Source organism: Corythoichthys intestinalis, chromosome 21 (assembly GCF_030265065.1).
Source record: "Corythoichthys intestinalis isolate RoL2023-P3 chromosome 21, ASM3026506v1, whole genome shotgun sequence".
Lineage (NCBI taxonomy): Eukaryota > Metazoa > Chordata > Actinopteri > Syngnathiformes > Syngnathidae > Corythoichthys > Corythoichthys intestinalis.
In genome coordinates this window covers 31,542,468-31,560,722 of record NC_080415.1, presented here as the reverse complement: position 1 = coordinate 31,560,722, position 18,255 = coordinate 31,542,468, and the positions used below count along the sequence as shown (strand labels likewise).

Sequence of the window (18,255 nt, the reverse complement as noted above, 5' to 3'; positions counted from 1 at the left end):
TCTGACCTTTTAGCCAGATTGCCGGAATCACGCCAGCTGAACTGCCGGAACCGCGCGAGCGCAATTCCAACAACCCGGGCCGGCGGAACCCCAACAACCCGGCCAAACTCCACGCGTTCACCTCAGTTACAACCCCTTGTACTTATTCCATTCTAAAAGATGGGGAAAGGCTTCGAAAGTTGAAAATTTGTTCCATGTCAACAGCAATCAGACAGCATGGCAAAACAGCAAATAGACCCAGACAAGGAGCAAACCGTATCACAGGTCAATAAAAGATTCCTGAGAAAAATGACAACGATTAGTTTTTTGGTGAGGCGGGCTGTAGTCTGGAAGAAGGGTCTGTTTCGGTGTTGTTTAGGATTATTGTCTGTTGTGGATGGTGGACAGGAGAATTCTGGTGTTACTGTTGTCAGGGCAACAAGAGTTAGGGATTTTGCCATCCTCAATTCTTAGTCATGGGTTCTTCTTGTTGTCAGGCGATCCTTGTGGTAAAACAGGATGCGAGATTTGGTGGTGCAGAGTGCGGGAGCTTGTAGAGGTCTTGCCTATATCACCTGCTTGTCAGCATCAATCTTGCTCAGTCAGCTGTGTGATGCACGCATGGGGCTTCCGTGGTCAGAAGGCGTCCTGTATTTCTTAAGCCCTTATCTGCCCGTTGTCTTGGTGCTGCAATTTCCAATCATTCCAAGTCCATAATATCTCTAATATCATTCTGCTTGTTTTTCTTAAACTATGATATAAATGCTATTTATTTTATATTGGGTGTGTTAGAGTAATACAAACAGTAAATATGGGAAAGGATACAATTCCCTTCAATATGTGATGGTTTTCAAGCACTGCAAATGTAATAATTATGACTGAGGGCTCTACGTTTGAAGTGCCATGTAGTGAAGGATCACTGTGCTTCTAAAAAACTTTTTAAAAAATCAACGCACTGAGGGCGCAAAACATGAGCCGCAAAGCAGTGAGGGATCACTGTTTATTCATAATAGTTTTTTTTAAAACTCATTGGCTGCCATTGACAGCTCACAACGTCCAATCCATTTTCGTATTCGTCCATCCCAGTCAAAACGGATTGGACGTCTCGCACCGTCAATGGCACTGAATTTGACAGACGTCCAATTTTATCTGTGCAACACTAGTTTCCAATAATGTTTAATATTTAACAACATCCAGTGTGCACAAAATATAAACTACCTACTGTGCATACACTTTCAGAATTGAGCCATTTTACCGTTTAGTTGAAGGAAAAGTGTCCCAAAACTTTTGACCAAGTGTGTATTTTGTCAAAAGTGATATGAAACAAAAAAACAACGCATCATACGAAAGACAGTGGCGTTTATTTGTACTTCTTTCTTTGTTACAGCAGAGATGTGATGCGTCACAACAACAGGTGGAAAACGGAATCGAGAAGAAAACATGTTTTTCGCTGTTTCTCCCCTTCAACTTGGACGAAAGAGGGGGCGGGACTATTTTAGTGCCAGACCCCGCCTATCGTCCTCCGTACGATAAAAACTTGAAAATGTACCCGATGTTGAGGTTAGCAGACCATACGGGTCAGACTGCTAGCTTGTTTCAAGTAAGCGGCTGCGCGCGCAACAACGCGCGCACTGCTAGCCTTAACAAATACAGAGTATTTTGAAATTTTAATAAGATTTCCATGTCAGTACTCGCACAAAAACACTACCGCGGCCTTCAATTCCTCTCACTGTTGAGTCCAAGTGAGCTGGCAAGCGGAATTGAGCGGGTCCCGAGGCGCGTGTGCGGGTTGAAGGTACCGGTTCGGCGAGAAAGTGAGGGGAAGTTTTAGGGGAGAGGGTTTCGGGAAAGGCGAGATTACTCTTCTTTGTCCTCGCCGTGTGTGATGACGTAGCAGATGTTCTTGTAGTCGACGTTGCCGGCGACGTCGGGGGGGAACGCGGCCCACAGGTTGGTCATCTGGGGAAACAATTGATGCTTAAAGTGCATGTGACACGAAAAAGCATGTTTATTTCATAATACACGCGGTATTTTATGCTCCTGAATGATATGGACCGCTTGAATGTGTGTGGAAGCGATCGCTATATTTATTTAGTTTTTTTGAATCCCGCGCCATGAAAATAAGTGACTTCCGGCTTCGGTCTTGCATGGAGGAGGAGGGCGCTGTGACGTGTATGGGTGAAGGCGTCCTCTTCACTAAACAGCCGTACTGTTGTGTATGAGGACTAAGGATTCAGCTGATTTTCCGGATTAATACGTTTATTTTTCGCATCACGCCAGCCAAACAGCTGCAGAAAAATCTTGCTTTATGAGGGAGAGGCGTGTGCGCCTTTTGGAGTTTCAAAAGGTTCCCCATTCACCGTGGATATTGGCCAAAACAAGCCTTACTACTGTGAGACCACTGGACTTACGAGGAAGTGAGTAAACATCTTGTTTTGTATTATGTCAAATACGAATACAGCGATTACAAAGTAAACACTACAAACTTTCTTTAAATAAAGGGCTACTTACGTTTGATCATTGATAGGCATATAAAAAGCTCTCCTCATGCACATTAGCTGCACGTTAGCTGCACAACAACTGCAGCCGCCCTCCTCCGGGGAACGAACTGTAAATTGCTCTCCGCCGGGCGGTTTGCCGATCCACGAAGACAATCGACAACCCAGTCGTCATGTCAAATAATCCGGGCTAGTTATGTGTGATTTTCCGCTTTGAAGACTTTGAAACATCACTCGGTTCGGGTTAGCATGTCGGCTAGCTGTCACGCCTCTTGCTTTGTTTACATTCTCCAAAGCCGGGGAAGGGAAATGACATATGTCCGATTTAGGTGTCATAAAATATCGTTCGGGGGGTGCGACAGTAAGGGTGAAGTCGACAGTTTTGAACATTATGGAGTAATTTTGCCATGTCGTCCTGAATAAGTGCATTTTTATTATTTCATATTCCATTTAGCACAAGACTGTTATTTGTCATGACCATGCCATTTATTTAGCAATTGGGGAAAATACTTGGATAAAAAGAATATCCTGTGAAAATATTGAAGTAAAGAGACAGAAACAATGACATTTTGCAGCTCTCTTTGTCGCGTTTTCCTCGTTGTGAATAGTTCCCCTTCGACGGGCTGACTGGTCCTTCTCAAGCCATTTATTTAGCTATTGGGGAAAAATACTTGGATAAAAAGAATATCCTGTAAAAATATTGGAGTAGAGAGACTGAAACAATGACATTTTGCCGCTTTCTTCGTCGCGTTTTCCTCGTTATGAATAATTCCCCCTCAATGGGCTGAATAGTAAAACCGATGAGCCCAGTCTCCCGCTGACGTCATCCATCTGGTGGGGACGCTAGAGCCCTATAATGGTAGGCGTGGCTAACCGGCAGATTAAAAGACTCATTTCTCGTCCTCTGCGCTTTGCTAAATTGTTGTATATAGTCGAATCGTCTCAAAATATGATTCTCATTCACATAATAATGCTATTTAAGACTTTTTTCCTCCTGTCATATGCTCTATAACTCATTGGCTGACATTGGCGGGAATAGATTGTTTTTGCCAAAAAAACCCCCACAAATTCATTGGGCCGCACAGTATGATGTAGCGGGCCGTATCCATAGGCGGAGTTTGACTTTTGGGGCAGGGGGGGCACAACATGTTGATGACCCCGAAACGCAGTGTCAGCAATAAAATTAACTTGTAAAAATATTTATAATAATAGGTTGACATTAATTTGTTTTGTTTCCCATCATTCTTGAGGGGAATTCTAAATCAGGCCGCTTAGGCAATACTTTTCGCCAAGATCGTCATCCATTGATTATGGTACGCCCGCCGGTGTCGTGCCAATGTAGTTACCCCAGTCAAAAATTGTATCCCCTGGGCGGAGCCATATGGAGGTAGATTTGTGTCTTTATTATTCAATCAAAAAAAGTTGCTTCAATCAAAATATATATTTTCAACCCCCCCCCAAAAAAAGTGAATGCAAAAATAAATTTGAAACAAAAAAAACTAAAAAAAAAATCCAAAGCTATTTTTCTGTGATTGATTTTTTTTGTTTGTTTGTTATTGAAGCTACTTTTTTGATCGAAGTAATGTTGATTTGTGTTTGGGCCACATTATGGCTAGGACCTTTTTTTGTCTTTATTAATCAAAAAATAAGCTGCTTCAAAAAAATAAATTTTCAAAGAAAAATCACTTCAATCACAAAAAGAAAAATTTCAATCATAGATCAAGTTTTTGAATGCGAAAAAATATTTTAGATTGAAAAATTTGCATTAGAACACTTAATTTTTCATTGAAAGAGTTTTCTTTGGTTCAAGCAATCCTTTTTGTGTCTCGGTCATAGTATAGGTAGGAAGTTTGTGTCTAAATTATTCAATCCCCAAAAAATTTGCTTCAATCAAAAAAAAATTTTTCAATCAAACAAAAAAAATCATTTGAAAAATAAAATTGCCCTCCCCGAATTTTTTTTTTTTTTAATTATATGCAAAGCAAATGACTAAGGTGCTAGTCACATGATCTGTTGGAAAAATAATTTTGACCCATTATAAAAATATATATTTTTTGTTCATTTCATTCATATTTGTAGCAGTTATATTGCTTTACAACTTTTATACATACTGGAAAGTCAAGTACATGCAATGACACTTTCCGGCCACCAGGGGGGACTGGCCACCCCTTAAAATCCGCTTATGGCTGTATCTCGACTCCAAGCTTCGAGTTCAAAAACGTGCGGTATGACAAGATAATGATAATGAATGATCTGACCTCCTCTGCGGTAAACCTGTCGCACTGGGTGGTCAGGAGCTCCTCAAGGCTGCAGAAAGAAAATAGTTGAAAATATCCGAATGTGGGATGACGTCAATTTAAGACAAAAATACTTGAGAGCTTACAATTCCTTCTTGATGGAGCCGGTAGCCTCGGGGTCCAGGACCTTGAAAGCGCTCACGATGACGTCCTCAGGGTCAGCACCTATATGAGAGCCAAACTCCGGTGAGCGCTTGCGTAAGATCACAGGTGTCAAAGTTAAGGGGTTTAGCCCGCTAAAGTAAATTATGTGCGTCGACTTGATGCGTTTTTTAAGACAAAAATTAAATTGAAATCCAATTTTGGAAAATCAGAAATACTTATAGTTCAGTTTTTTTTTTTAAGTCAAATGAATAAAAATAATAATAAATAAAATTAAAAAAAAGGAATATTTGCTTTTTTTTTTAAATACAAAAAATAGAAAATATTGACTGTTTTTTTTTTTTATTTGTGAAAAATATGTAAATAATTTTGGGGGGAAAAAAGCAATAAAACTAGGAACAAAATTTCAAATGTATGAAAAAAACATTTAAATGTCTTTTTAAATAAAAAAAAAAAAAAGTAGGAATACTCTATTTGCATTTTTTTAGAATACTAAAAAATAAAATATTGACTTTTTTTTTATTTGTAAAAATATGTGAATAATTTTTTGGGGAAAAAAAGCAATAAAACGGAACAAAACAGATTAAAAAAATACAAATAAGAAAAATAATTTTTAAGTGTTTAAAATTAAAAAGGACATATACTGTTTTTCCTTTTTTAAATACGAAATATATAAGTAAAAGTAAAACAAAATGATTTAGTATTAGATTTAAATAAAACTATTTAAAAAAAAATAAACGAAATACTGCATATATAAGTAATTACTTCGTTTTTATTAAAAAATATATAAATAAATAAAGCAAAAAATACAAATAAATCTAACTTTAGATGCCAAAAAAAAAAAAAAAAAAAAAAGAACAATCAGACCATTTTAAGTTAAAAAAAAGTCGCTAAATAATCAACGATTAAAATAGTTGGTTTAAATAATTTGTATATAAATCATTACAATATTAACAGTTAACTCATTAGTGTCCAATATTGTGGCGTCCAATCATCCTAATGTGAATTTGTCACTAGTAGACGTCCAATCCATTTGAAGGGGGGGATGGCAGCGAATGAACATTCGCCAACCTCCCTCTTCAAATGGATTGGACGTCTATCCTAGTCAATGGCAGCCAGTGAGTTAAGAGGATAAAAAAAAAGAGAACTCCATATTTAAATACAGAACGGAACAAATAAAGTAAGATTAAGAGTCATTATTCAATTGATGAAAATAAAGAAAAAATATATTTCAATGATGTTTGAATGTTGAAAGTGCGCCAACGGACCCTTGAGCTTCTCGCCGAACATGGTGAGGAAGACGGTGAAGTTGATGGGGCCGCTAGCCTCCTTCACCATGGCTTCCAGCTCCTCGTTCTTGACGTTGAGTTGTCCCATGGTGGCCAGCACGTCCCTCAGGTCGTCCTTGCTGATGATCCCGTCCCTGTTCTGGTCAATGATGGTGAAAGCCTGCCGCCGAAAACGACACCCACGTCAAAAATCCTCGTAAATGTGTCCTGTTTCTCTTGGCGCACGCGGTGAAATAGGAGAGGGCGGCCGAAACCGAGACTTGGCAGCTGTTCGGACACTTGTTTTTCGGAGGTGTTAAAATGGTGTCGGAATGCTAGGCGGGCCCATTGCGACATTCAAGTTAGGGATAGATTACTGCTAACCTCGCCCTTGTGATGTTCCGTCACCTCAGAGGCCTTCAAGGGGCGTTGTTGAGTGCGCCCGAACCCTCCCAAACTATTGACTACATCCCTGTTACTATTCGTCAATCATCTCAATTCAAATCTTCCTGCCCCTATTGACCGCTAATCCTGGCAGCTGTTGGGTTAGGTTCCAGCAGGGTCACGCGAGGGTCGTTGCAACCCATAACCAACCCCCCGCGGCCTACAATCTATTCCCGAGTCATCATTTTTACACATGTTGTGTTGTTACCTCCTTGTACTCCTGGATCTGGCTCTGCTCAAACATGGAGAAGACGTTGGAGGATCCACCCTCACCCTGCTGCTGCCTCCTCTTGGCCTTCTTGGGTGCCTAGGATGCAAAGTAAGACATTTTGACACTATGACTGCGACAGACATCTGATATATTTTAATCCCTTGCATTGAGTTGGAGTCAGAATTGAGCCATTTTCAAGTTTCTGTATTGCAGAAATCAATGGTACTTTTGACATGCCTAAACTTGAAAACAGGTCAATCTTGACCCAAAAACGATATACTGCAAAGGTTTAGTCTTTTTATATTTAGTAAGTTTAATCACAGTTCAAATTTGATCTATTAGCAAAAATATAGGCAGATTTTGAACGCGATCATGGACCATCACCGTCATGAACAATGTTGTTGGTTTTTTTTTTTGTTTTTTTTTAACTGCCCTACAATCGTCCTTCTTAGGGCTGCAACTAATGATTATTTTCATAAACCATTAATTAAACAATTAATTGGATAAATGTCCGTTATTCAATTACCTTCACAATTTACCTTGAAGTTGTTTTAGGCATGTTCTAAGTAACTATGCAGACAAAATGGATGACTATTTCTTTAAAAAAAAACATTTTAATACAGCTTCCTGACTTAACTGCAGTCTCTAACTGTATCGATTATCAAATTCGTTGGCAACTAATTTATTAATCGATTACCATAATTTTCGGACAATAAACTGCTACTTTTTTCCTTCATTTTGAATCCTGCAGTATATAGTCCAGTGTGGCTTATTTGTTGATTTATTTGGGTTAATAGGTAACACTTAATTTGACAGCGGCAACATAAGACTGTCATAATTATGACATGACACTATCCTGTGCACTATAGAATGCATCCGTCAAAAGCATTCATTAATGCTCATGACAGTGTCATGTCATAATTATGATTGTCTTATGACAGTCTTATGGTGCTACTGTCAAATAAAGTGTTACGAAATACCATAACTAGCATTTAATGAAACAACTAGAACAGTAACTGAAGAAATAATTAGCACAGAACATGAATTTTGGTTGTTATTTACATCTGTAGCGCTGCAATGCATGCTAGGAGGCATGTTAGACAACAACAGTATTGACAGTAGGTGGCAGCACAGGTTGACTGTCTCCCTCAAGGGAGCAGTGACGGCTAAATGAAGCCTTTTGAAACTTCATGGTGGTTCATTTGGTCTAATGACAATCGTATGTGGCTGCTGTCAAATAAATTGTTACCGGTTAATATCATTTGGTGCAAATATCCCATAATACAGTGAGGACAGCTGCGGCTTATAGTCCAGTGTGGCTCATCTATGAACAAATGCCTTTTTCATTCCAAATTTGGTGGGTGGCGGCTTATAGTCAGGTGCCACTTATTGTGCAAAAATTACGGTAGTTGTTACAGCCTCATTAAGAAGCTAGTTTAGACAGTAAGATGTCTGAAAATTGTTGTTTTCCAAAGTAACAGCAGATTTTTTGTTCATTTCCTACTTTGACTTCACAAAAATATAATGAAGAAATCTGATATTTACAACTCAGAAGTTATATGTGTGTTATAATTCAAGAATTTAGACAAGTTTAAGGTGAAGAAAGTTCGAAACGATTAATTGGTTAGCAATATAGTTGTCGATTAATTTGCTAATCGATTAATTGTTGCACCTGTCCTTCTTTACCACATGATTGGACAAGTAAAAATTCAAGTTTGTACGAGGCACAGGAATTAAGATAAAAGCTGGGCAACAAAATATTTGTTTGAATTTAGGATCGAATCAAAATCAAAACTTAATGGGGCTTAAAATTGATCCATGGTGGACACAGACTCTTGCCCCAAGTTAGCTTATGTAGGCGCGAGCTAACTTGTGACCTTCGTAAGGACATGTTGGGGTTCCTCAAGTGAAATTTAAGGGTTTTAAGACCACTTAGAACAAAATTTAAGGTGTTAAATGTTAAGAATAAACTCCAATCCATTTCGAGATCGCTTCCAGCACTCGGCTAAAATGGATTGGGTGTCTATTGTCGTCAATGTTAGTCAAAGAGTTAGGCTATGTAAAATCAAAAGAGATTTTATGAAACAAAACAGAATAACAACAAAAATAGAATAAAATTTCCAGATGAAAATACATAGCGGCAACTTATTTGAATTTGTCGTTTCCCAAGTTTTGATTTTATAAAATAAATTTCATTTCATTTAGAAATAGTCATATATTTTTCAAACGTATTTAATTATTTTTTATCATTATTTAAGACTTTTTAAGATCCTTTGACGGCCCGGATGGATTTTACCAATTGATTATTGTATAGTTAGCCAAACTTTAGCACTTGGTTAACTCCCAAAAAGCCGTCAACCATTCCAAAGAGGCGAAAACTCACCATCTCTCAAGTTTGTCGTGTCGTAATTGGTCAAGAAGAGAAGCCTACGCCAAGCCGATGTGACTAACATGGAAGCGACGGACCCTTTCGGGCCTTATATACGGGCCCGCGCGGGACTAACTTTAGCCACGCCATCAGGTTTGGCAGCAAAACGGCACCAAGGGGGAAAGCAAGAGAAAAAGGGGCGGAGCTAGGAGGTGGCGGGGAAATGATCGGTCCACCGGCCTTTCCAAAATTGGCATCGGGAGTCTTGGAATGAGGGGAATTCAACGTCAATGCAACTAAGTTCTTCGGATCCAAAAAAATGGCTTGATACCAAGTCTTAAGTGGCTAATGAGCCTAACATATCCGAGTATCATCACCTGTCTGGGAGATGAGTAGTAGAACTCTAGAGGATTTATAAACAGCCGTGAAACCTGAAAACAGTTGGCTTTGGGTCAAGGCCAGGGACGGCGCACAGAAATGTCAAGCATGTTATACGCAGCTAACGCTAATCAAAGTGTGGCTAGAAGTGGTGAAAAATACCTTTTCAGCAAATGAGTAAAAGAGTACTTCTTGCGGTTGGACTAATTTGGGTCGCGTGCTCAGTTTAGTCTTTCCAAACCACCCACTTGACTCCATATATGAGCTCCATTGGGGGTTGTCAATCATGCTAACGTGTAGCTAAGACATATGTGAAGAACTGATGTAAAAATTTTGGAAGTCACTAGGAGAAAAACACATCGGAATTGGATGGATTTAACATAAAATCGGGTTTTACTTGGGTTTAATCATTGGGAATGAGAGGTTAGCTGAAGGTTAGCGGTTGAGAAGCAGTGTCCGGCTTAGAGGTGAAAACAGAGGGACAGAAAGACCATAAAACTAAGACAGCTGGACACACGGAAATAGCCGTCACCTCCCCCTAAGCGCCATTCTCTTTCTCTACCAATTTAGCTTTGAAAATTGAACTACTTGCTAAATCTTAGCGTGTCTTTTCACGTTTGCGAGCATTAACAATTGAATTTATCGTTCCATCGCTGCCAGCCCCTCCCGGTTCATACAGATTGGACGTCTACTAGCCATAAACATGTTTGAATTCACAGCAGAAGAATTATTGGACGCCACGTGAATGGATGTCTATCATTGGCAATGGCTCTGAATGAGTTAATCAGGCTTTTGTGCCATTGACGGTGGTATCTATTTTGATTGGTTAACAGTCCGTTTTAGACCATTTTCTTATATAGTGCAATACATGTTAGCGATGTACACAGTAGTACAGCAATTTTCGGACTATAAAGGCGCACCCGACTATAAGCCGTCACCCCCCAAATTTGGCACGAAAACGGCATTTCTTCATAGATAAGCCACACTGGACTATAAACCGCAGCTGTCCTCACTGTATTATGAGATATTTACACTAAAAGATATTAACAGGTCATACTTTATGAACCACCATAAAGCTTTGAACCAATTGGCTGTAAAGCTTCATTGCTTCAAGAAGCTTCATTTGGCCATCACTGCTCCCTCGGGGGAAACCGTCAACGTCTGCTGCCACCTGCTTTCAACACTGTTGTTGTCAGACATGCCTCCTAGCATGCATTGCAGCGGTACAGATGTGAATAACAATCATAATTCATGTTCTGTGCCAACTATTTCTTCAGTTACTCTTCTAGTTGTTTCATTAATTGCTAGCTTTAGTATTTGGTAACATTTTTTTTAACAGCAGTGCCATAAAACTGTCATAAGACCATCATAATAATGATATGACATTGCCATGGGCATTAATGAATGGTTGTGACAGATGTCATTTTGTGTCATCCGGCAAATTATCTCACTTTTAAAGAGATGTAAAAGAGCCGAGCTAGACATAAACGGCGTTAGTGACATAATTTGCCAGATGATATTTAATGACATCTGTCATAAGCATTCATTAATGCCCATGATAGTGTCATTACACAATTATGACGCTCTTTGGGCAGTCTTATGTCGCCACTGTCAAATAAAGTGTTACCTATTTACCAACAAATAAACAGCACTGAACTATTAGCAGCAGGACTCAAAATGAGGGGAAAAAAGTAGCAGCTTTTAGGCCGAAAATTACGGAAATTGGATTTCATTTGCTGTCAGTCCTCCCAGTTTAAATGGATTAGCAGTCTATCGCCATCAATGGCACTGAAACATGATTAACCCTTTGACACCTGAATTTAGGTTTAACAAATATGAATCAAGGATTGCAGGAACACATTAATATAGAAAATAGTAACATATCTTTTTATATGTTATAGAAAATTCAATAGAAACATATGGCTAAAAAAGTTCATAAAAATCAAAAACAAAAAGTATAGAAAATCGATTTAAAATATATATATATATACTTAAGTAGAAATACTGTAAATATAAATGATTAATAATACTGTACATTTCAAAATTTAAAAAGGGCAAATTTGTTGATAAATTCCTTATATATCTATACATACAGCAGTGCTTCTCAATTATTTTCTGTCACGCCCCCCCAAGGAAGACGTAAATGTTTCGCGCCCCCCCAAACTCTCTGCCGCCACTGTAAATAGTATCATTTGTCTATAAAATTACTATTATAAATACGCATCTGCCTAACATTGTGTCCTTTTTTTCTAATAAAGAAAAAAAGTAACATAGATATATACTTTTAATAAAGTATTATTAACATTAGTATTAGTATTATTAACATTGTTTTGTTTGTAACAGAGAAGACTTGATGTGCATCAATTTGCCTGAATTTAAAAAAAAAAAAAAATTCACATCCAAACTAAAAAATACACTCAAGGTACATTTTTGACCATTTGTTACAGAAAAAATAAAATGTAATAAAATCAGTAAATAATACCAAATTAAAATTGATTAGAAACATTTACTCATGAGGACAATGTGCCAAAAAATTTGACCGAAAAAACAATTATTATTTTTATTATTTTTAGACACAGTAAACAGTGGTCTTTCATCATCACCCACTGTATTAAAAGTCAAAGCTAAAAGGCAAACGGCACGAAAAAAGCGCATTCACGGCGGCCGAGGTAGAACCGTAGGTGAGGGCAGTCGTCGTGACGATCCCAAGCCGAAAATGGCACTTCTTGGGCGGCGACGTGAGAACCGGACAAGACAGTGGGTCGCTGCGTGAGTGAGTCCGGTCGGAAAACGGCTTTCGAAAACGGCGGTGGCACACTGCTCTTCATATCTGTTGTCTGTGTGTGGTGAGTGCTCTTCCTTAGTTCAAAAATACTGCGCGCACTCTGAAAATGAGAGCGCCACTGCCACCTACTGAATGGATGTGCAAGTACACTTTATTCCAGTACGGCAAAAAAAAAAAAAAAAAAAAAACATTTTCCCCGAGGTCACATGCGCCCCCCCTGGCATTGCTCTGCGCCCCCCCAGGGGGGCGCGCCCCACTATTTGAGAAGTACTGATATACAGTATATTCATAAGGAAAAAATATATATATACATATATATATACATATATATATACTGTATATAATTTATTAAAAAAAATGTTTTTCAATTTAAATTTCTACATCATTTTATTGTCACTTTCCTGGGCGTAGGTTTTTCCTAGGGATGGTAGGGACATAACACTGCCAACTTTTCAGGATGCTCAAATTGTCCCCACCAACTTTAAAGCAACCTTATTTGAAATACATTTCAGTGGTAGAGGTCATTTAGATTGTCTTCCCATATGTTGTAAGGATAGAATAGACACTACTATTACTAAGTGAATTATTTTCATTATGTTCACTTGCCGCCCCCTCCAACGCACGTTTGATTGGCTGATTACTTGACTGCATACCCTAACCCTACCCTCATCCCCCAACGGCAACACATGCACACTCACACAGACCCAATAGATTGATGTCGACAACATGCCGCCTCCTCCGCCCCCTTTGAAGTGGAGGGATATTAGTTTTTTCGGCCAGCAGCAACCACTGTAAGTATTGTAAAAAGACATCAATGTTGTGGAGGTGGGGGAAACACCACTGATTTTGCTACCGGAAGTCCGACCTGCATCAGAGTTAGCATAATAATAAACTGTATGAACTTGCTAACCTGCAAAACTACAGCGGTCAGGCCAGCTTCCACAAGGAACTACAAAGTCAAGCTAGCCGTCGCTCATTTGAATCATTGTTTGCATTACGTGCATACAGTAATGCAACGTGGTGGCTTTGGAGTGCAAGTCCCTTTATTAAAAAACAAAACGGGGAGCTATCCAAGCATGGGTCCAATTCAGGGGGACACTGACATGAACATAATCCAAGATGAAAAAGAGTACTTTGGTTCGAGTCTTGGTGTAGTCCAGTATGCCTCAAATGTAGATTGGTCCTTAGATATGTCAGATTTTTTCTTTTCATTATTTTTTCCCAAATCACTTTTATATTACAATTCTTTAGTGCGAGTCTCAGGATGATCCAGTGTCCCCCAGAAGTGGACCAATTCTAGGATAGCACCCCATTTTTGCAATTAAAGGGACTTGCACTTCGAAATGTTTCTTTAGTAGTTTTTGAAAACCAAGGTTTGAACCTGAACCAATACATATGAAGGTTAGTATAAGTCAATACAGATTTATTTTTGCATTGATCATTTAGCCTGTCAATTAATTAGTTTCATATTTGTGAGAAATGTAGCTCTGACCCCCATTCAAGAATATGTTAGGTCTTATTTATGTCCCGTCACCAGCAAAAAGTGCACATGCATGTTATGCTGTTATATCGTCCCTACCAATTTGTAGGCCAAACCTTGTATTCACCAATGTTTTTTGATGTATTAAATATCAATTCAAATTCATCAAAGGGTTAATCATTGCCAGTTCAAATGGATTGAACCTCTATCACCATCAATGGCGGTAAATGAATTTAGGGTTTGAAAAAGTAAATTGTGTGTAGTAGTGCATGATTATAAGTAGCGTTACAAAGTAGTCGAAGTTGTACTTTACAGGGGGGACTGCAAGCTCCTCCCACTTCAAATGGATTGGACATCTTTATTTGGTTATGAAAAAGTGATCAACCAATCAATGATAAGATTCATCCGAGGATGATTATAAAAAGTAGCAAAGTATTAATCTTGAAATGACTCTTTGAAAATCGGACCAGTTTACTCAAAACTGCTAAAATCTATCAAGTTCTCCTTGAGCGTCACTTGGGCGGAGCGTCCGCTTCTCGACCAATCGGCGATCAGTTCCTTCACTTCCTTTCCGAAATCCTCGTGCAATTTGCTAAATTCTTCTTGGATGGTCCCCGAACGCACCGCCGACCAGTCGCCTGCGGGCGGCGGGGGGCCGTCGATGGGCGCCACGTTGGCGGTTCTCTTGGGCCACAGTTTAGGGGACTTCTTGATGGTGGATTTGAGGGCGACGGCCGGGGTTTGGAGTTTCGGGACGGAGGTGGCGGTTGCGCCTGCAGTTGGATGACGGGTCAACTTCGGACTAGCGCCGGGGCCTGCGAACAACGCGGGTCCTGTTGGGTGCAGGGTCGACGTGGACGATTGCAGCTGAAGTCCCGCGCTTGGGGTGGCGGCACCGTTGGCCGGGTCACTGAACAAGGCCTCTAATGTTTCTTAGAGAACGACGACAAAGAGGAAATTCATTTTTTCCAAATGTAGTTTTTGATTTTGAGAAAAAAAAGGGAAACTAGTCTTTCATGAGCTTATTTTTAAATTTTCAATTAAAAAAGGAAAACAAACTTTTTTAAAATTTTGTATTTACTTTTATTGATTTTTCATATTTACTTTTTTATTTAAATAAACAACTGTATATATTCAGTTTTTATTTGATTTGTTTATTTTTTTCATTTAAAAAAATCAAGTAGATATTTTGGAAATATGTTGATTTGACATTTTTTAAAATGAAAAAAAAAAAAAAAAAAAAAAAAAAAACATATGTATATGCTTTAAATTTACATAGTCCTTGAGCTGTCATTGAATTTTTAAAATGAATTTTCATTTGATTGAAAAACCCTGAGGTGGATGCACATGATTTACTTTGGCGGGCCACACAAAACGACGTGGAGGGCCCGATCTGGCCCCCGGTCAGCCAGTTTGACACCAGCTTTTTAATGAGCATTTTTCTTTCAATTAAAATGGAAAATACAATAAATTTTCTTTTTGTTCTTTTTTTTTTTTTTTTTTTAAATACTTTTATTTATTTTATAATTTTCAATTTTATTTATTGACAGATTTTAATGAAAAGCAGCAAAAAGCAGTATTTTGGGGGGGGTGACATTTTGTTTTAAATAAATAAATAAAAAAAAAAAATTAAATCAAAAATTATTTTTTTGTCTTATTTGTTTACATATTTTAATATAAATCAACCAGGAAAAAAACTTAAATATTTTCTTCACATTTTATTTATTTCTTTATATTTTTTTAATAACCCTCCTCTTACGTCGACCGGTCAAATTGACCGATTTCAAATTTCAACACGTCTTTTAAAGTGAAATTGCTTTTTGAGATGTTTTCAAGTTTGTTTTCAACCCTTTTTTCCGATTTTAAATTGTCCAATTTTAATTTAGGAAATATTCTAACACATATTTTGCAGTGAAATTATTAGTGGGCTTATTTTACATAGTCATGGAAGTGAAATTGACCCATTTTTTTGTCAAAAAATAGGTATCTTTGAGGTATTAAATGTGTTCTGCTTGGCTTAATGAAGCCACTACACATGCTTACAATTAAGATTTAAGTTTTAAAAATTCAGTTTCTGACATGTTTAACTCTCATTGCATTGACGTCAATAGACGTTCGATCCATTTTGAATGGGAGGGGGCGAATTTGTTCCTTCGCCACTCCCAATCAAAATGGATTGAACGTTTATTGCCGTCAATAGCATTAAACGGGTCCGAGCTTAATTTCTAAATAATTTTTTGGACACTTGCACATTCCTTGGGTCAAAATGACCTGGCAAAACTCAGATAACAGGAGGGTTAAAAAATACAACAACTAAAAATTCTCTTTTTTTCCCCCCAATTTGTTTCCTAATTTACGAGGAGTTTGACATCTGCGCTCAAGCACATCGCTCACCTTTGTACTTGGTCTCCAGGTCCATCACCAGCAGCGCCAAGTACCCGTGGTTGGCCGAAAGCAGCGCCTTGATCCAGCTCTCCTGCTCGGCCTGGTCCTCGGCGGCGAACTTGTAAGGCCGGAGTCCCTCCGGCTCGCTCCACACCAGCGAGAAGGCGAACTGCTCGTCGGACTCGCACAGCTGCACGGTGCAGCCGTCCAGAACGATGAGGCCGACCAGGTCTCGGTCATCCGGGTGGTCCTTGTAGAACAGGAGGTTGCCCTTCAGAACAAACCAACGCTTGTGGTAGGATGGCCTGAAGTCACCCTGAAGATGACAAAAACAATGATTTTCACGCATTTCAGGAATTGACGTAAATGTGTTACCTTCTTAAAGAGATAGCCTTCTTTGTCCACAGGTGAGCTGCTCGATTCGAAATATGAGACAACCTTCTCATCTATCTTCATTTCATCGCATGAGCAACCTGTGGCAATAGTGAGCGAGGATTACGACACAATTAAATCATTGACGTTGATTGACGTCCAATCCATTTGAACTGGGAGGGCTGATTGGATGTCTGTAGCAGTGATTGAGTAGACTTGTGGCAAGTTTTTTTTTTTTGTTACATGTTGTCATTAACTTATAAAACACGGATGCACTTATACGTTAATAAAGGCGTTGAGTACTTATTTAACTTTTTTTCTTATTATTTCTCTTAAAAACAGGTTGTGAGTACTTTTGTCACGTGTTTTAAAGAAAACAACTAAACAGTCTCGGGTCAAACCGGAAGTTGCGCTTTTTCTTGTTTTAAAGACAATTTAGTTGTCGAAAAATGTTCTTAAAACGTTCAAAATTTTGGGAATAATTAAGGAGTTGAATACCTATTTTTCTTTATCTTATAAAATTAAACTTCAAAAACTTTGAGTACGTTTGTCACGGAAATAAGTAAAAAGTAAAAAAATATATCTATTTTTTAATCCTCTGTGGTCAAAACGAAAGCTGCGGTTTTCCGCGTTTAAATGACAATTTGTTTGTCGAAAAATGTTCACAAAAAAATTCGAAATATGTGGGATAATAAAGGAGTTCAGTCATTATTTTGGTACTTTTTCCTAATATTCAACTTAAAAACGGGTTGTGAGTACTTCTGCCACCTGTTTTATTAAAAATAAAAAAAGTAAAATACTATCCCGATATGAAACCGGAAATTGCATTTTTCCGCTTTTCAAGCTTTTCGAACGTCTTCAAAACATTTCGTTTCCAATACATGCAAGAACTTAGTAAAGTTTGTTTAAAAGTTTTTTTAACGGCAAACATTCACCATTAAACGCACCATGTTGTATTAAAAAAAGAGAAAAGGACGAGTTACTTTCGAAAGAACTCCAAACAAGCCTAAACATGAACACAAAATCACTGTACTGTAAATATTTGCGCACCAAAACTATTTCGTCACATCAATTCACATTAAATGACCCATGTTGCGTAGAGAAAATAGATTTTTATTGCGTGGACTCACCTGCATGAATGAAGAAAGTGTTTGGTTTCTCAAGGTGTTGCGCAAATCACTTCCGGGTTGAATGAAGCTAGAAAATGGACGCCCACTCATACAAAAACATTTAAAAACAAACAAACAAACAAAAAAAAATTGGGGTAAATTATTTTGTTATTTTGTATTTGCTGCCGTAAAAGTGATTATTAAAAATATTTTTTAAAGTACTAAATTTCTATTAACTGCCCCTTGTCTTAAAATGGCTCTTGAAATGTTGATTATTTTTCGTCTATGTGAAGTAGATGCTAAAACATTTTGTTAGCATGTATTTACCAGAACAGTGCTGAAATTTTGTCTATTTTTAATTGTCAAACGAACCGACAACTATTTGGATTTTTAATGAACATTTTAGAGACACCATTGACCAAAATTTGTCAATTTTTCACAGCCAATTTGACCGGGGAGCAGTTGTGGACAGACAGCAAAGCGTTACATTTACTCAGTTACATTTACTTGAGTAACTTTTTGAGAAAAATGTACTTCTTAGAGTAGTATACCAGACAATAATTTTTACTTTTACATGAG

General features: G+C 38.2%; 1 protein-coding gene across 4 annotated transcripts; it reads right to left on the bottom strand.

Annotated features, from left to right (window-relative positions):
* Positions 1-1,343: 1,343 nt before the first annotated feature.
* On the bottom strand, positions 1,344-17,764 carry LOC130909890 (myosin regulatory light chain 2, skeletal muscle). Of its 4 annotated transcripts, none has more exons than XM_057826824.1 (6): positions 16,205-16,348; positions 6,797-6,895; positions 6,145-6,325; positions 4,861-4,939; positions 4,736-4,784; positions 1,344-1,938 (listed from the first exon to the last, which is right to left on the bottom strand). In XM_057826824.1, the coding sequence occupies exons 2-6, from the start codon at positions 6,830-6,832 to the stop codon at positions 1,837-1,839; spliced, it is 447 nt and encodes a 148-aa protein (XP_057682807.1). In that variant the 5' UTR covers positions 6,833-6,895; positions 16,205-16,348; the 3' UTR covers positions 1,344-1,836. The 4 variants fall into 4 exon arrangements, with proteins under 4 accessions (XP_057682807.1, XP_057682808.1, XP_057682806.1 ...); XM_057826825.1 differs by lacking the exon at positions 16,205-16,348 and adding an exon at positions 12,222-12,386; XM_057826823.1 differs by lacking the exon at positions 16,205-16,348 and adding an exon at positions 9,183-10,465.
* Between the last annotated feature and the right edge of the window lie 491 nt (positions 17,765-18,255).

Bases quoted from the DNA above. Each gene is read 5' to 3' on its own strand.
- LOC130909890 (XM_057826822.1), bottom strand. From the start codon at position 16,651: ATGAAGATAGATGAGAAGGTTGTCTCATATTTCGAATCGAGCAGCTCA. The intron at 16,512-16,570 runs GTAACACATTTA...TGTCATCTTCAG, and splicing joins AAGGCTATCTCTTTAAGAAG to GGTGACTTCAGGCCATCCTA. The intron at 14,743-16,204 runs GTGAGCGATGTG...TCGTTCTCTAAG, and splicing joins CCTGGAGACCAAGTACAAAG to AAACATTAGAGGCCTTGTTC.